Below are 18851 nucleotides of genomic sequence, written 5' to 3'. Positions count from 1 at the left end.
GAGAGTTCGGGAGAAATATTCTGCGGAAGATTTACAAACTTCCATGTGTTGATAACTGTAATAAATAATATTGTGTAGGATCCAAAACTTTCATCGTCAATCAAGAAAATATATATACTCATATACCAAAAGTTTATACTTTTTTTATACTTTGAATGAGATTTTCCCAATTTTATTGTGAAATCATTAAATTTCATATTAAGAAAGTGCATTTGTGCTCGCATTATATGATACACATATTAAATTCACTTTTATGCAACCGAAATATCCACTTACGGTGTCGCCAAACATTCACAGTTTTCGTTAAAGTTTTAATTACAATATTTACAAAAGTCTTAAAGTTTGAGCCGTAATTGAGCTGCCACCAAATGGTACGGAGCGCCATTCGCGCCCATCATAACCGACAGACCAGTACCGGCAACAATTCAAATATACAATTGTTTGTCGGTGTGTATAGATTTGTATGTACATCAGGTGTGTTTTTGTTGCCGGCCGGTACTCATTAAAGCGTTGCATGGCTGTCGGTCCGTCAACAACACGGGGTTTTACCTGCCCAGTCTCGGCTTGCCGTAAGCGCTTACATACTTATACACTCACACTGCAGTTACGTGTGCACTTATGTATATAAGTATGTGCGCGTATGTTTGTATTTACTGAAATATATGTATATATTTACTTTGCGCTTGGCTGTCCGTCTTTTGACTTTTGCATTTTATTTTGCACTTTCATTGATGCTTCTAGGTATACGCTGGCTGTGTTGGCTTCGTTGGCTCAGCTGATGAAAACGAAAAACGAGAAAACGCAACTTAAAAATCGAATTTTACTTTCACTTTTCAAAATGGTCTGCAAATATTTTCATTTATTGTCGTGCTGTTTGCACACTTAAACGGCAGTGAAGCATTCAATTGCCTCGTGACGCATTTCGCATCAATAGCTGTGTGCTGCTGGACATGCACATGCCACATTCCTCTCGCCGACCATCGCATTCCGCATGCCACACTAGTGCTGAGATACACCTGCCACATGCGATGCAGCGCCGAACAAGTGCTTTTGCGCCTTTGTTGTTATTGCTTCTTGGGCTTGTTGGCGACGCAATGCGAAATATCTTTTGCATAGTCAAGTGGTTTGTTAAATGTCTGCTAATGGGCGTGTCATTGCGAAAGTGTTGACCTTAAATGGGTAATTTTCTCCATGGTATCTATTACTAACACCCATTTGAACTTTACTGTGAGTTTTAATTTGTTGTTATTAAAAGAAATATTATCAGCAACTTTTCAAATATTTTAAGAATAGCGTTCCAATATATATATATATATATACGATAGGTACTGAGTCTCACCGACCGACGGCGCTACTCTCACAAAAGAAATTTGAAAGCTTTCGAAGAAGACCTACGGTATATTGTGCTCTCTCCTGTTTATCACAGAATACCATCCAGTTCTGTAGCTCTAAGAAAACCTAGTAACGCTGCAGGAATGGTGGTCGCGATACTTTCCCTTTGGGGTTATAGAGACCCCATTGCATGACTCCATAACCCCGCAATCGCGTGACATTCCAGGAGTAGGTGCTCAGGTGTTTCCGCTTCCAAAGCACAGAAAGTCCGTTGAGCTGAAACAGCTCTCACTCGGCGAACCTGCTTCGGAAGTGGCGTAGACTGACCTGTCGTCCAGTGGAATCCACTAGGTGCGATTTACTTTGACTAACTGAGAAGGAGAAACCGGTTGTTTTACTCTAACGAATTTTGGCGATTCAGTGACTAAAAAAGATGAAAAATTGGACTCATTCGCGCGCTTCCACCATAGAAAATATTATTTATTAATATAAATATAAATAAGCTTCCCGTCCTATAAAATTGATCATACAAATTACTTCATTCACGACATACTCGTGTAATGACTTATACACCTTTCTAGTTTCTTCGCCGAGATCGTTTACTGTTACCGGCAGTTGTAACACAATTACGGAAATCAAAATCGAATACATATTTGCATTGTTAGTATGTAAATATGTATGTTATGTCTGTAAATAGGTAAACGTCTGCTAGATAAATTGGCGAAAACAAGTTTTCTCTCCGGTAAATGCGGAATCGGTCGCGAGCAGACAACCTTCCGAAAAATGCAAGGAAAGTCGTTTGGAAAATCAAATCCGCAAAAATTTCCGCTTGCATTCAAATTTGTGGAGCAACTTTTGCTATAAAATAACCAGTTTACAAATGAATTGCAAATTTCAAAACTTCAAATAGCTGCAAATACAGATACAACAGGAAATTAGAAATAAATAGAGTTTTTTATAATATTAAAAAAAAAAATTATAAAATCGATCAAATTTTTATATATTTATTGTTTAGTGTAGTTAGGGTTTTCTTTTGTAAAAGCAAAGCACCTGAATGCAAATGCGGGCTTTGGTTTTTATTATTTTTTTTTCTTCACTTTGTTGCATTTTATGTTTACTTGCTTTTTTGCAATTTTGAGTGCTTTTTGCTGCTACCACAGTATTGAAGTCCGTTGAAATAAGCGCGCAGTCGCCCTAATATGGTTATGAGTGTGGAAGTCAACAAGCTATAAGCAGTAACAAATGTGCATACAAAGTCACAAACCCGCATACATATGGAAACACTCTTTCACATATTTACCACACCAATCAACAGCTGTTGCGGTTGCAAAGGTTTTACGTGCAGCTGAAAAATATTTGCGCGCCTTGCCATTATCTATATATCTCGCAGTTGCTCCACTTTTCAACAGAATAAGCAAGTCAAATATTACAATTACTTACAAGCCTTAAGAATTTGCAGTGAATTTTCGATGGCATTTGGCCCACCATCGTCGTTGTTATCTCATTGAAGTTGGTATAAAGTAAATACTAGGTTGGCAATATCTCCCTTTCGCTGTTTTGCTCTTTATTCAATACTTTATAAAAATTTTACAGTGATCGGAGAACGGAGAACTCGGACAGCCACTTTTCACAAGCCTCTTTTGAGTTCAACTTTACACCACCAAAACCGTTCACCATGGACAGGAATAGGTGGTAATCACTTGGCGCTTATGTTCAGGCTACACACATGCCACATGCTGGCCTAACTCGATGTGATTTGATCGGTATTCGTCGTCACAGGTCTTCCGCCGGCTGGCTTATCCATGTTGTCGTTTTTACCCGCTCTGAATCGTCGAAACCATTCCTCCGCAGTTCGAAGTGATAGAGTAACATCCCCCAAAACACCATTAATCTCATGGAACGTTTCTCTAGCGGATTTGCCTTTAACGAAGGAAAACTTTAAAGTATCGCGAATTTCGGCGTTCATTTTGTAGGTTATGTCAAGACCTTACAAAGATGTATAGTATTGACAGATACGAGCTAAAATATTGATACATGTAAAGTTAGAACCAGTAACAGTCGTGACGGTAAACTTCGCAGGGTCCAAATGGGTCAAAGAGAGCATAAATAGATTTATATTATAACGTTAAAGCGACAGATTTGTATTCCTCAATTTAAAACAAATCAATATAGTTTTCAAAAAATCGTAAGAAAAGATATAGTTTGAATCCGGGATTTAATTATTACAAGAAAATTAATCCGATTTAGTAATAATCGACTCTTTAATGTCTCCAAAAAATGGTTCAAATTCAAACAAGTGTGGAAATAAAGCTGATTTTTATTAGATTTCATTAAGTTCTAGCAGAAAACGTAACAAAAAATTGACCAAAAACAAGAGTGGTGCTTTTAGTGAACCAACCAAACAAAAGACTTGAGCACGCAACTCATTATTTCAACATTCATACTCAGGTATTTTAAATTTCCAATTCATACAGAACCTTTTACGGTATTTCCTTATTAGCCAAGCATAAGTAAAGTGAGTAATTTAAATAAATACAACAAAAACATTTTATATGTCATTATACATATGTATATAGATAAGTATATACAAGTCTCCAAGTAAATGAGTAAATATTGCTGCAATACAGTAGCTTTTCAATTGCGTTCATAATTAATTGATTGGCAGCGAATAAGAATGACAATTGACGTCGGTTTGTTGAGTCAGCCCACATAACGGCTTAAGGCGCCTACAACACAATATACAATATACTAATATACTAACTATGTTATTGTGTAAGTATATTGTTGTTCTATTGTTATTGAGTTATGTGAGGCTTAATTTATGCAGCCGTACAGTGTTACTTCGATAATTGTATGCGGAAAACAATAATTTTATGTAATTGCAAAGAAAAAAGTGCAAATTGCTGAATATATAAATCATTCTATAATATAAATAACTTATAATTAAATGCAGTCTGAGTTTAATTAAGTTTTAAATACTTCAATTATGCCTTAAAACAAATTGAAATATTTTAATTTTTGAAAATTAATGAAATCCTTAGAAGGAAGAAATAGACACTAAACACAATATTATTTATTTAAATAGCAACTGCTTTTTGAGTGTATATAAAACACTTCTCAATCATTTTCTTCTTCTTACATTTGCAGAATGGCGAAACTATGAATCGCGGCTGTGATGAGCGTTGCACATGTAATCGCGGCGAATGGATTTGTGAACCCCGTTGCATGGGTAATACATTCAAACTGGTTGGCGGTGCACCACATATGGATGTGACTCATTGTCAGCAGGTGGCTGTTGATGAATGCTGCGCAACCATGGAATGCGGTCTATTGCCGACAATGGGTGCAATAGAATTGAATGCTGAGGGTGAACTGAATGGTGAGTGTGTTGAAGAGTAGCGATTTAGTGATTCTTATATAGTAAAGTAAAGAGATTTGTTTTTTGGTATATCTGAATAAAAATAATAGATTTGGAGACTTTCTTACTAGTTTTGCTTTCATATCACTTTCAAATCACCTCAATACAATGCAGTGAAATTATATTAATTTGATGCAAAAAAATCTTAAATCATTCAAAATCACTTTTGGTGATAGAGATTTAGAAAGTAACACAATTTCATGCTTAATATTGAAGATTTTATCATCAGACATTGAAATGAAAATAATTGTTAAAGAACCTATAAATCACTTATCGGCATGTGAAAATGTGCAATATATATTTGAGGGGATTTGAAACCTATTTTGTATGCTATGTTATAGAAAATCAGAGCAGAAATGAAAGCAAATGGAATTTATATATTACCTCAGCCATTTTTGAAAGCCTTTTGCTTTAAACCACTTGAAATCACCAATTTCATTGAAGAAGTGAATTTGTCGTCAATTTAGCAAATACTTGCTAGCTCGCAGTGATTCACTTCATCTGCCTTTTATAAAAGTAATTAAATGTAATGGGAATTCATCTGCTTTAGTAATAGAACAATTTTTGCAAGACTAACAGCAGGTGGAATACAAAAAAAAAAAAGAACGCACATAACCAAGATCACCATAAAAAGCGCATTGTTACCACACCTTGGGAAGGGCATGCAATAAGAAATATCAAAATAAGTTGGAAAAGACTCAAATATCTTACAAATCTCATTATCTCATATGATTTATTTACCACATTTTGCTTATTCAAGCTTTGTTTGTTCTTCTCATTTAATTTGCTTAAACAAAATAAACCTAAAAACACATGCGAAACCACAAATATGCGCTAAATTCATCAACAATAAAAACAACAACAAATCTGAATCTCAAATGCAACGCACAACACGCCACCTACTGCTGACAATACCAATAAAAATTAAAAAAAAAATACCGTACTTTTGCACACGTCCCCAATTCGCGACACGCAGCCTCCGCACAAGCACCACGGCCCGATTGCCACTACAAAGGCAGCGTGTACAAATTCCGCGAGCGACTGGAAATCGGCTGCGAACAGATTTGCCATTGCGACGAGGGTGGCGTAATGAATTGCAAATCGCGTTGTCCGGAACGCAATCATACGCGCCTCGATAAGTGTGTTTACGTAAAGGATCCCAAGGATATCTGCTGTCAATTGGAGTTGTGCGATGTGACGCTAGACGATCACGAGCAGACCGCATCACCACCAACAGCGCAAAATTCGATTGGCGACGAGCAATACGGTTCGGAGGAGGCGCGCGATATCTCCGGTGCCGGCGGTGAAGACTCCGCCGATTGCGAATATAAGGGACAACACTATCACGATGGTCAGCAGTTCCATGATGGCTGCGAACAGTTATGTATTTGCACGCCAGAGGGTGTGCATTGCGCCAAGCTGCAGTGTCCATCCACATTCGGTTTGGATCTAATGAATCCGCATTGTTTGCGTTGGGAACCGGAACCGGCCAATTTTGAACCGAAAGCGCCCAATTGCTGTCCGGAGAAGATGCGTTGCGTGGATAACGGCACGTGTAATTACCTGGGTCACACCTTTGACAATTGGTCACCTATACCAACTAATCTCACGGGTGAGTATCTCATAAACGCACAAATAAACACAATAATACACTTAATATGACACCAGCAAGCAACTAACACTAACTACATATTTTATTTTTTGTTTTTCTTTCATTTCGCATTCATGCATCGCTCTGCTCATTGCGCCGCTTTCGTGTGACAGGCTGTGAACAGCATTGCTATTGTGAGAACAGTAAGGTAGAATGTCGGCCAGCATGCGCGCCAGTAGTCGCACGCCCGCCACCCGATTTGCCTTGCCATCCAACGCAGGCGCGCATTTTACCCATACCAGACGATGAATGCTGCAAGCATTGGGCCTGCGCACCATTGACGCCCAAACTGAGCGGCGGTAATGCCGATGACGTTGTAGCATCGTCTACATTCGTACCGCCAATGCATGTCTTCAATACAGAAGGAGTACACGATTTAAGCGGTAAATATGAAATGAAATATTCGTGGTGATTTGATTATGAAGTAGGTTCTGGAAGAAATCTTATAATTAATAGTAACAAAAACGGCCACTAAAAGTGATTCATGCACGTGGATAAGAAGCATTGGTGGCATGAAAAGTGAGGTTGCCTAACACGTTACTAATTAAGCGAAGGTATTTTGTTCTTAACTGACGGTTTAGGAGTTGACAGTGCTTTGAAATGCTATTGAGACTTTATCTGATACTTATTTTATGCTTAATAATGCTTAATTAATTTTTAAATTAATTTCGACAATTGCATTATGAAAGCATTTGATCTAGAGGCCTTATTTAATTGGTTTGAGAGCTTTGAAAGGCCCTCTTCCGTACATGAAGACTAACATCAGTTATAATTAGTTCATGAAAACGATCTCGAAAAATTCACTTTCTGTTTGAGGTTAGTTTAAATATTTTATAAACCTCTTTTTGTGGAACAATAAGAAGAAGTGAATTATAGCATAAATTTAACATACGCTTCATAAGCTGATATATTAACTGGCAATAAAGTAAATAACCTTTGTAAAAACCTCTTCGAAAGGTAATCAATTGCAACACTAGATTTTTTTCTAAAACGTCATAACAAAAAATCTTTCAATAACTGTTCGAAATTTTTTCAAAAACAAATAATTGCAACCGTGAAAGTCGATACTACCACTACTACTATCTGAGTATTATTAGCAGATTTATGAGCCAATAAGTCATTAAAATTTTGCAAACTACATAGAAAAAGGTACCATCCCCTATTCCATGAAAAAATAACGTCCGACTTTTTTTATAAAGTTATGCTTTGCATTTGTCTTTGTTGTGGTCTTTACATCGTTCTTTATGATTTCATAAATTCTAATATTTTATTTATTTCTATTTTTCTTTTATTTATAACTTATTATGTGCTTCATAATGGCATATGCACTCACATATCACGTATCTAAATGCAATCTATAAATTGTAAAACCAAAAATCAATAACATCATGTGAAAATCTTTTGCATAAAATCAATTTGTTCTCTTGTAAATAAACAATATGCCAATGCCATCAATATCATACTCGTTTAACGTCATAACAACAAACTATCTATCTATCTGCCGCATTTCATCATCTCCCACAGCATCATCCACCGAAGAGCCGAACGTCACTGGCGGCATAACGGCGCACGTCTCTAGCGACAAAAATGATATATATCCCAGCAAATCGCATGAGAAGCCCTCTCGTCCGGGTGACGCGTTCTACCCCACTATCGATGGTAAGCCGCCGAAGAGCGCTTCACCATTTGGTGATACGCGTCCCGAGAAACATGATAAACATGAAAAGTTTGTCAAGAAACCGGTTATTGTGAAACCACAGCAAAATGAGGTTAAATACGATGTGCACGAGCCGCAAGACGAACATGACACTGTACCACCCGGTTTCATACCCATACATTTAGGCAGACCCGGCGGTATCGGCAACGTTGTCAACTACAATCCGCATCCACCACCAGCTGGCCAACCAGGTCCATACGGTTTCTACAATCCCGCACAACCACCAAAAGATCGCTTTGGTCCCTATAATTCCTATGAACCCTACGACATTAGTCCCAATGGCATCGCACAGGGTAAACCGCCCGCACCAACTAGTCAATCGGATTTGTTTAATATCTTGGGTGCTGGACCGCCAGCGGCACATCCTGCCGGCATTGGAGCTGCTGGTGGACCACCGGGTGCACCGCCCGGCTTCAAAGGACCAGCCAATTTGTCACCTCATGTGCGCATCGAGCATATTTTACAGCACCTACAACATACACCTGTACAGGGTGCCTATATAGCGGGCTATGGACATGGTAATGAGAGTGGTGGATTGCCACAACAACAGTTAATACACCATCAACAACCGGGTCAACCACCCATGCATCCACAATATGTACCGATCGTGCATAGTGGCTTACCACCGCCACCACCACCGCATGGTATTGCGATTGTCGACGGCCAACCCGTGGCTTATGGCGGTTTTCCAGTCGTACCTGGTCTGGGGCAGCCACTACATATTCCGCACGCACATCCACCGAATGCGCCTAGTAACAGCAATACTAATAATAATAGCAATTTACTGCAGCATCCGGAGCAAACGGCGAGTAGTTCAACTACTTTCGCGGCGACCACCAGCGCTGTGGGCTTAACCGCGCAATCTACCGAACACGGCGTGTTACCGGCCATTGCTGCCACCGCTACGCATCCCAGTCAAAAAGGTTGATTCATAGCCTAGCCTTAGCCATAGTTCACACACACACATGCACGCACAATCCCATTAACATTAAACATTTGAATACATTATCTCAAGAACCGCTAACTCACCACAGTATTTGGTTTCCTCCTATCAACTAACTCTTCCGAAGTAACAGCTCATTGTGTTGTAAATAACACAACATAACACGGATCGTTAAACCATTATCTTTACTATTTATAAAATTAGTTTATTTTTTCTTTATTTCTACATTATTCAACACTATGCTTCTTACTAAACTAACTAATCATCTACTAAAATATGAAAAGGGGTCGGTGATAATATATTAAGAAAACATAAAACAGACAAAATTTTAGTAGGGATACAGTGAATTATATACCAACACAATATATTGGACTCCATAAATCGTATATTTTTTATTTACCCAAGCTGTCGAGCCCTTTTAAATATTTAGACAAGTATCTCCACACTACAAACTAGCAACAACTTATAAATTTACCTTTAGCGTAACAAAATTTAATTATTATTTATATGTATCTCTTACGTTATCTTAATGTTAGGCTTCAACAATCTGCAAAGCGGCATTGACGTTCTCAATCTGGAAGCCATTGATCCACGCACCATACGCATAATCTTCACCGTACCGCCCACTTATGTCAATCTCCATGGTCGCGTCGAACTGCGTTATACGAATGGTCCCGGCAACGATACCACTACTTGGGAGCAGCAAATCTTTGCACCACCCGAAGACCTAATTGCTACTTCGCAGATGGAATTCGATCTTCCCGGCTTGGAGCCAAATTCATTATATAAAATTAAAATTACACTTATTTTGCGCGATCTGAACTCACAACCAACGAGTCCGATCTTAACTGTGACCACGCCTGCCGATCGCACGATAACACCGCCACCACAAATCTCAGATTATCGTCCAGACTTCAAGGATGTCTTCAAGAGTATAGAAGATCCAGAGTTGAATGTTAGTGAGACGAACTCTACTTGGTTACAATTGACATGGAAGAAGATCGCTGATGAACAATTAGAATATGTTGATGGTATACAGTTGCGTTACAAAGAGCTGACCGGTCAGATTTATTCATCCACGCCGCTGGTGCATCGCACGCTCACCAGTTATACAATTGAGAATTTACAAGCAGATACTGGCTATGAGATTGGTCTATTCTATATACCGTTGGCGGGGCATGGTGGTGAACTCTTGGCTGGTCATATGATTAAAGTGCGCACCGCACCAAAGGTTGATGTCTACAACTTTGATGTTATGGTCAATGTGACTAAGGTGAAATCGCAGAGTGTGGAGGTTTCATGGAACGGTGTGCCATATCCGGAAGATAAATATGTAAATATTTATCGTGCTATCTACCAGAGTGATGCTGGTAAAGAAGATTCAAGCGTGTTCAAGGTGGCGAAACGTGATAGTACCACGGGTACATTGATTATGGACTTGAAACCGGGCACTAAATATCATCTCTGGCTAGAGATGTATCTAACAAATGGCAATATTAAGAAGAGTAATGTAGTCAACTTTATGACAAAGCCGAGTGGACCAGCAACGCCGGGAAAAACTGGTAAGTGTTTGTTGGCTTTAAAAAGTACAATGTAGAATGTATAATATATTTTTTATAAACCTCATTTGTCTTTCGTAAGTATTTAATGCTATCGAAAGGATACAAGTCTTCTTTGCTGATTTGGGTAATTAAATATTTATATTTCCAATTTTATAAATATATAAAATATGAAACATAATCTTTACTTGATGCTAAAATATCATTTCGTATCAGACCCTTGTCAAATTCATTTTTCAATACTGAAGTCCGCAAAGAATTGTTTAGGTTTACCTTTCTTTCGAGGAAAGATCTCATGAAAACTTAGTAGTGAGTGAGATTTGTAACCTATTTTAGCTATCCAAGTGGGATCCATCGCGAAATCTGTCGCGGGGATCAGCCTTTTTAACCTAACCTAACCCTATATGCAGAAATGTCGTTTTATTTGAGATTAATATTGATTTAACGATCTAAAGGACTTTTTAATTAATTCAAAAGTCAATCGTCAATTTATTAATTTTACGAATTCCAACAATAATTATTTTATTTTACTTAGGTAAACTGCTCACAGCCAGTGCTGGAGGTGATCAACCAGCTGGTGATTACTATGGACCACTAGTTGTTGTATCCGTGGTTGCTGCCTTGGCAATTATGTCCACAATTGTGCTGTTACTGATTCTAACCAGGAGACGAGTACATCAGACAGCGTCTATAACGCCACCACGAAAGAGTGATGCGGCCTATGATAATCCTTCGTATAAGGTGGAGATACAACAAGAGACAATGAGTGAGTATGAAATAGAATAAAGTATATGAAATTAATATAATATATTTCAGGCCGTCAAAAATAATTAAAAGGTCTCTGAGACCATATTTATATAGATATATTCGACATTGGCGGCTTAATTGTTATTTTATTTCGGTTTTTATACTCTCGCAACAAAAGTTGCTAAAGAGAGTATTATAGTTTTGTTCACATAACGGTTGTTTGTAACACCCAAAACTGAACGAGTTAGATATAGGGTTATATATAAAAAAGTGATCAGGGTGAAGAGTGGAGTTCAAATCCGAATGTCTGTCTGTCCGTCCGTCCGTCCGTCTGTGCAAGCTGTAACTTGAGTAAAAATTAAGATATCTTGATGAAACTTGGCACACTTATTTCTTGGCACCATAGGAAGGTTGCTTTGTAAAATGAGCAAACTCGGACCACTGCCACGCCCAAAAAATGGCGAAAACCGAAAACACATAAAGTGTCATAACTAAGCCACAAATAAAGCTATGGAAATCAAATTTGGTATGAACGATCGCACTATGAAGGGGCATATTTGGATGTAATTTTTTGGGGAAGTGGGCGTGGCCCCGCCCCCTACTAAGTTTTTTGTACATATCTCGCAAACCAATAGAGCTATATAAACCAAACTTTCTACAGTCGTTTTTTTTAGCCACTTCCTAATACAGTCCAAAAATTAAAAAATCGGATTATAACCACGCCCACCTCCCATACAAAAGTTAGGTTGAAAATTAATAGAAGTGGGTTAACTCACTAACGAAAAACGTCAGAAACACTAAATTTCACATAAGAAATGGCAGATGAAAGCTGCACTCAGATTTTTTTTACAAAATGGAAAATGGTCGTGGCGTCGCCCAATTATGGGTCAAAAACCATATCTCAGGAACTACTCGACCGATTTCAATGAAACTTGGTTTGTAATAGTTTCCTTACATCCCATTGATATGTTGTGAAAATTGGCCAAATCGCTTCACAACCACGCCTACTTCCTATATACCAGAACTTTGAAGACGATCTGAATCGTTACAATATATAAAGTAAGCTCTAGTGAAGATATCGGTGCAGAGCTTTGCACAAATACTATGTTAATAGTGTGGCAGCCCCATTCTAAAAATCGCCGAAATCGGACCATAGGTTTTTAAGGCCCCATATATCGAACACGAGGACCTCGGTGCTTCTAACCTAAAATTATGTTTTCCAACTTTCAATGCAATGGACTTTATACAATATATATGACGAATATGTGGGTCAAATTGTGTATTATATAATATAAATAAAGTTAAATAAATAAATTGCGAGAGTATAAAATGTTCGGTTACACCCGAACTTAGCCCTTCCTTACTTGTTACTAATATATTCCTACAGCATAATAAATAAAACTAATTATTTTCTTTATTCTCCCTTTCTTTTCATAGATCTGTAGCATTTCTAAGTGCAACAGCTGCGTGCGAAGTTTCTGTCCAAAGGCCAGGCCGCCTAAAAGCTACGAATCCTAGTTGTATTAGAAATTAGGAATACGTTTTCACATTATTATTTTTTGAACAGTTTCTTTTTTATCATATTTTATTTTTATCTCTTTATTTTTGTTCAAGTACTTGCATTACTTTTGTAAATATTTTGTATTGAGTACATTAATTATTATGATTATTATCATTTTTTTCTTTTGCTGTCAATTAATGGTTTTTTTTTTTGTATGTGAAACTTAAGTGTGCGTTCTCTTTGAATTTCGTGTGAAAGCAGTGCCAACAAATAAACATATTCTTGAAAAAAATATATAAATAATATTCGCTTTGGCATGCAGTTGTCTAATAGTTAGAATTTTGTAAGAAGCAATGGTAGAAATACATAAAAATTATATGTAGTACTTGTGTAATACTATAAAAACAAAATGCATACATATATTCGAGAAAAGCCATGAAAACAAAATTAATAATTTTCTTTTATTTTTTAGATTAAGGAACTGCTCCCTTTCTGTATTTTTTGTTTAATTTTTTTTCGTAGTGCTTGCTTTTAACTGTTTAATATATTTAAGAATCTGTATGTAAATAGAAAGTAAAAAATAAAAAAACACAGAGAACTGCTCAAACACGTAGCAAAACGTTTCTAATGTAATTTGTGAGAAATATTTATCGATTTTTTTCATATAAAATTTTTTTTACTATAAAATATAAAATTTGATTATAAAAAAAATAAATTAATATAATAAAAATTAAAAATTGTTTTTGTTTTGAACAATACATTTTTCAATGAAAGTTATAATTTGTATTAAAAAAAAACAAAACCAAAAAATCTAAATAATATAAAAAAAAATTTAACCTTCTTCAAGTAAGCGACAATCTGTTTTTTTTTTTCTTTTTTGATATTTTGAATTTAATAACTTAACACTGCCTTATTTACAGATTTGAATTACAAATCTAAAAAAAAATTCGTTGTTTACATATATTTAAAAGACTATAATACAAAACTTTAGAAAGTTTTCACTTTACATTACAAACGTTTTGCTATAATGCATTATTTAAAAAAAGTATTTATTAAAAAATCAGATTTATGTTTTTTTTATTATTTCACTGTACTTACATATATGAATGTTTCCCAAAATGACGTTGTAAATTTTAGCTTTACTCAAGCATAAATATAAATTATCTGAAGTATTTAAGTATAATATTAATATGAATATACTTTTTAAAATAAAACATTTAATCAAGCACATTCTGCTAGCCATCCCTATAATCCAGTTGCAATAGCCAGTGACAATCCCCGACAAAAAGAAAATTCCGAAGAATTTTAAAAACAACATAATCTTGAAAAAAATGCAATCTTTATAGTGAGCGAAAAATCTACTGAGAGTTTTTAGATTTAAAATATTAGCATATAAATACTCATAACTAAATAATTGCTTGTATGTATGTACAGTTGTATGCAAAGAGGTGTTAAAATATATATGAAAACATACAATTTGTAAAGAAAAAGATGTTTGTCAAGCAAATAAGAGCGAAATTTAACGTTTAGATATAAGTTTATATAAAAAATGTAAATGCCTGTAAGCAAAATACACTTTATGAAATAAATAAAGTCGCTAAAATATATATACTTATATACATTGTTTTTTTTCTTTAATTAATTTAAGGTTAATAATTTTCTAAGTGATATTTCAAGAAATGTTTGCTAAAGCAATTACATTCATATTTATAAACGTTACGTAAACCCCAACTTCACCACCTAACTACATTTAAACACCTTTTCGAAGTACATTCGGAATGCAAGTAAATATTTATTAAAATGCATTATGGAAATGTCAAATTGGTTTGCAAGCAGCACTTATCGTCTATAAAAACCAAAAACATACATTTTTTCATAATGTACAGTTATACTGAGCTCTTGCATATGCATATGTGTACGTATAACAAATATTTTTTTTTTTATAAAAGCACATTTACAAATATGTAATTGAAAATTTTAATTTTTTGCAACATTCACAACCTCCTTGCATTGTTCGATTACACTATTCTGTTCGGTATCACTACTGGAAGACGATGACGCCGTAGTCGATGAGGAGTCTGTGGCATCTTCGCCACTTTCCGTGCCGCTCTCATCATTTGCATCATCACCCTCAACATCGTCAATATCTTCATCCGTATCATCGTCCTCGCTAGTTGAGCTATTACCCAAATGTATGTCCGTGATCAATTCCTTCAACAACTCAGTCTCGATTTCTCCCAATTCCAAACGTAAATGCTTCTTCGATACATCAAGCAGTACATTTTTCAGATTGCGTGCTAAGAGACGCAAATGCGTGGCACCACAACGATTACTATCGGCAACATAACGTATATAATCTTCAATGTAATATTGATTGAAAATCTGTTGACAATCGCTGCTGGCGAAAATCGCATGTGTTTGCAACAACTGTTTTAATACCCATGCGGGATTTTTCTTCAAACCATCAATGGCATCTTGCAAACACAGGCGCCCTAAGTCATAATTGCGATAGAGTGGATAAATCAGTGAGCGGCGTAAGAAGCTAATAACAACATCTTTAATGTTTTCGAACGGCTCAAAGTAACTAAGCGTCGCGGTGAGAATGCTGCGGGTCCAGGGGCTTTCGCAAGTCGGCTCATTCGATGTGGTGCTAAAAGGTAGTTGTAGCGTTAATGTGAATTGAGAAATGGAAAATTATGGACTCTTACCGTATATCATAGCAAATTGCTAATAATATGCATATCAGACCACAATCCACGTCCGACTGTTCGTAGTTGCAAGATAACAAGGATTCTTGTGACTTGCGTGTCAAATTGTGCAGCAGGCATTCCTCGTCGCGTGTCAGCGTAACATCTAGAAAATGGTTAAATGTTTTAAATTAGCATATAAAAAATATAATTTTAACATGTTTTATATAACTATTTCGAAATTCAACAACAACTCTATATTCAATTGAATGCTGTTAAAAATATTACCACAGTCACTAAACATTACATACCTTCAAAATTATAGGTGTATTTCATTGGGTTCTCATGACCTTCGGGTACCTGCAACTCAACGAAATTCAATTTATACTGATCACGTGAGAAATTTTTCAGTTCATCGATTTCGCGGTCAATACTGCGTTGGAGTGGACTAACTGTGCCGGGTTCTGGCATTTGCGCGATAGCAGATCTGTCATCCTGCGCAAAATATAGGACATGAAGTTAAAAACATACGCAGAGTTATAAATTAAATGTACTTACAACGCCCGTGATATCGCCTTTAAATCTCCCTGCAAAACCATAACCAAAGTCAGCTATGAATTTTGAAAGTTCAACACTTTTATCCAAACGCAGCAGACAGTTGTCGGTAATGCGTTTCAGTTTCCACAGTTCAATAGTTGATGGCGTTGCGCCATCTCTGCACTTTTTCTCCGCATCACTCTTTTCTGGTAACATTTTTTGCTCCTCATTTGTACGCGGTAAGCAGGGCAAATCTACTTCGTAACTATTTGTTTTGGTATTAAAATTGATAACAAAATTTTTCATGTCTTTGGTATCGAATTGGCGCTCCGACAAGTTGAACCTACAATAAAGCGTTTTTCATAACTTTTACTATTTAATATTAATACGCAATGTATACCGGTAAAGCCGTGTATCTGCATAAATATAGAAATTGTGATCCTCCACGAAGATGTCACAATTGCGTCGATTTGGCGTGCTTGTTTCTTTGCCGCCGCCATCGCCATCACCGGCTTCAGCATGCCTATTTTCCACTAGCGCAATCTGTAGTCGACAGACGTCACCGTCGATTGTGTGTTGTATTGTCTGTTCAAAAGTCATTGCTTTGCGCAATAGAAATTACTAAAATTTTAACAATTTTGAAAACTATTCCCGGAAAATAAAACGAAATAATGCAGTCAAAATCTTGAGCACATTGACTTATTTGTTGACAGCTGATAATGATTGTTTACGAATGTCAATGTGAAAACGTGTTCGGCGAAATAATTATGAATGTTGCCAGATCTGCTCGTTAATTGTGCAGTATTGAGTTTTTAGAAAACATTAAAACGTTTGTAGCAAAAACCAAATATATTAATATTATATATTTTTGGTTTTAAAATAATTTATTGAAAATTTATATATTTTTGGATTAATAAATTTTAGAAAAAAATTGAAAATTTAAGAAGGGTTAAATTTACTAAAAAATGACGAAGATATTTATAATTAACATGTAAATAATCTTCCAAAGCGATGATTATATCTGGGTTGACTATTTTTAAATTTCTCTGTAACACGATGTTTTATTGAAAGCAACTGTCAAATTATATACGTACATATATATATTTTTTTTTGCGATCCAAAACTTTTATAAAAGTATTTATAATACAAATACGAATTCGAAAATGCTTATAGCCTTTGAAAGTTAGAAAACTAAATGTACGAAAGCTTACATGATTCGGGTATTCACATTCTTGGTATTTACTGAAAGAATAACTTACAATAAGCACTTTTAATTAACAGACAATTTTGCTTAACAGCGTCAGCTATGTTATGGGTAAAAGTGATAGAATGACATCTATTACTCAATAAAATGTACACAGAACATATCACATTAAGATTAACTGGATAAATCATTGTAAAATATTCAATACAATTAATATATTGGTATTATGTACTATTCCCACCTATTGAAGTCAAACTCACTCCTTGAGAGCAACACACCCATTAGCAATTCTAAATTAATATTATTTGTTTTCAAAGCTCAATTGTTTACATCAAATGTCATCACAACAAATATCAAATGTAGTAATCAAAAAGCATTAACGTTCAACCTCATGCTTCCCAGTTGGTAATACACAAATAAACGCTTACAAGGAAACTATTGCCTTTCCGACCAATAATTACACTACCACCAGCGCATTTGACATAAACGCCCCACTGACCACACCCTTACCCTTAAATCAGCGATGGCAAAGGTCTAATCAAATCAATTTATTTATTTACAAATTATTAACGAGGCAAAATGTTAACGCTTGTCTGATTGTTGTTAACACCCATAACAGTACAATGACGCGTGACAGTTGACAAATTATCTAACACTTATATGCAGCACCACATATGCACTCTTATACTCGTATGTACATATGTTTGTTTGTTTATTTATAGTAAGAGTAAATAATCATAATACGAAAAGCAATAGAAACATGTTATTGTTGTTGTTTGAAGGTGTGTTTTAAGTGGTCTTCTCGGTAGTTGCTGGTTAGGAATCATTGTGTAAATAAACATTGCCAGTCATGTAAATACATAAAGACATGCGTAAGTATGTAACTGTTTGTTTGTATGATGATGAGAATGCCGAAGACTAGATTGAGGAGTTTTTTATAATACAGTGAACCCCCGTGTGGTAATACTTAAGAACAGTTGTTCTAATGGCAACTTATATAATCGATGTCTTACTTCGATTTGAGATCGTTTACTTTGAGATTAAATATTATTGTAAGAAAATGTTATCAATGCATATTTAATCCTCTAAATCTGCTTTAGAAACGTTATTACTCAGAAAGTCCGGAATCTCCATTAAATTTCGACAACGTTCATTCAAAGCCGAGAATAAAGCTAAGTGGCACTGATCAAATTTTGAACCATATTACCACTCCGTCTATTAATCTTCCCTTAATAATAGCCCCTCTCTCAGTAAGTAGTAGAGAAACTAAGCAATACAAAATCAAATGTTGTAGAGCGCATTAAGAGAATATCACATGACGTGACGCACTAATCTTCTTGGTTCAACACTGACCCTGCTAACGTAGCTGATTAAACTCGCATCACTGTCGGATTAACTTTGGATTCGACCGACACAGATCCAGTCCTGCCTACTCAATCTGTTGTGTTCCGGAGCTCTTTGAAATCAACCACTATCCCTTTCTCAGCTGAGAAAAGTAGTTTTCTCGCATGAGTTTCTCTTTCCCGCTTCAGCTTCTTGTCATCTTATCTCTTAA

The 18851-nt window shown here is 35.9% G+C and overlaps 2 protein-coding genes across 4 annotated transcripts in view; one reads left to right on the top strand and one right to left on the bottom strand.

Moving 5' to 3' along the window:
• LOC105218634 (putative epidermal cell surface receptor) overlaps positions 1 to 14483 on the top strand; it is a 45160-nt gene extending 30677 nt beyond the window's left edge. For 2 of the 3 annotated variants that reach the window (XM_029044457.2, XM_029044458.2), the window contains exons 4-10: positions 4480 to 4711; positions 5727 to 6362; positions 6515 to 6784; positions 7926 to 9041; positions 9598 to 10623; positions 11156 to 11386; positions 12805 to 14483. In XM_029044457.2, the coding sequence (XP_028900290.2) occupies positions 4480 to 4711; positions 5727 to 6362; positions 6515 to 6784; positions 7926 to 9041; positions 9598 to 10623; positions 11156 to 11386; positions 12805 to 12812 (3519 nt within the window). In that variant the 3' untranslated portion in view covers positions 12813 to 14483. The remainder of the gene's footprint in view (positions 1 to 4479; positions 4712 to 5726; positions 6363 to 6514; positions 6785 to 7925; positions 9042 to 9597; positions 10624 to 11155; positions 11387 to 12804) is intronic. The other variant, XM_011194345.3, reaches the window with a different exon arrangement.
• A 153-nt stretch (positions 14484 to 14636) lies between these two features.
• On the bottom strand, positions 14637 to 16825 carry LOC105218633 (protein SHQ1 homolog). Its single transcript, XM_011194343.3, has 5 exons — positions 16493 to 16825; positions 16114 to 16435; positions 15867 to 16050; positions 15577 to 15721; positions 14637 to 15518 (listed from the first exon to the last, which is right to left on the bottom strand). The coding sequence occupies exons 1-5, from the start codon at positions 16690 to 16692 to the stop codon at positions 14846 to 14848; spliced, it is 1524 nt and encodes a 507-aa protein (XP_011192645.2). The 5' UTR covers positions 16693 to 16825; the 3' UTR covers positions 14637 to 14845.
• Between the last annotated feature and the right edge of the window lie 2026 nt (positions 16826 to 18851).

The sequence above is a fragment of the Zeugodacus cucurbitae genome, chromosome 2 (genome assembly GCF_028554725.1).
Source record: "Zeugodacus cucurbitae isolate PBARC_wt_2022May chromosome 2, idZeuCucr1.2, whole genome shotgun sequence".
Classification (NCBI taxonomy): domain Eukaryota; kingdom Metazoa; phylum Arthropoda; class Insecta; order Diptera; family Tephritidae; genus Zeugodacus; species Zeugodacus cucurbitae.
Note: the sequence above shows the minus strand (reverse complement) of the source record. Positions and strands in the feature narration are given on the sequence as shown.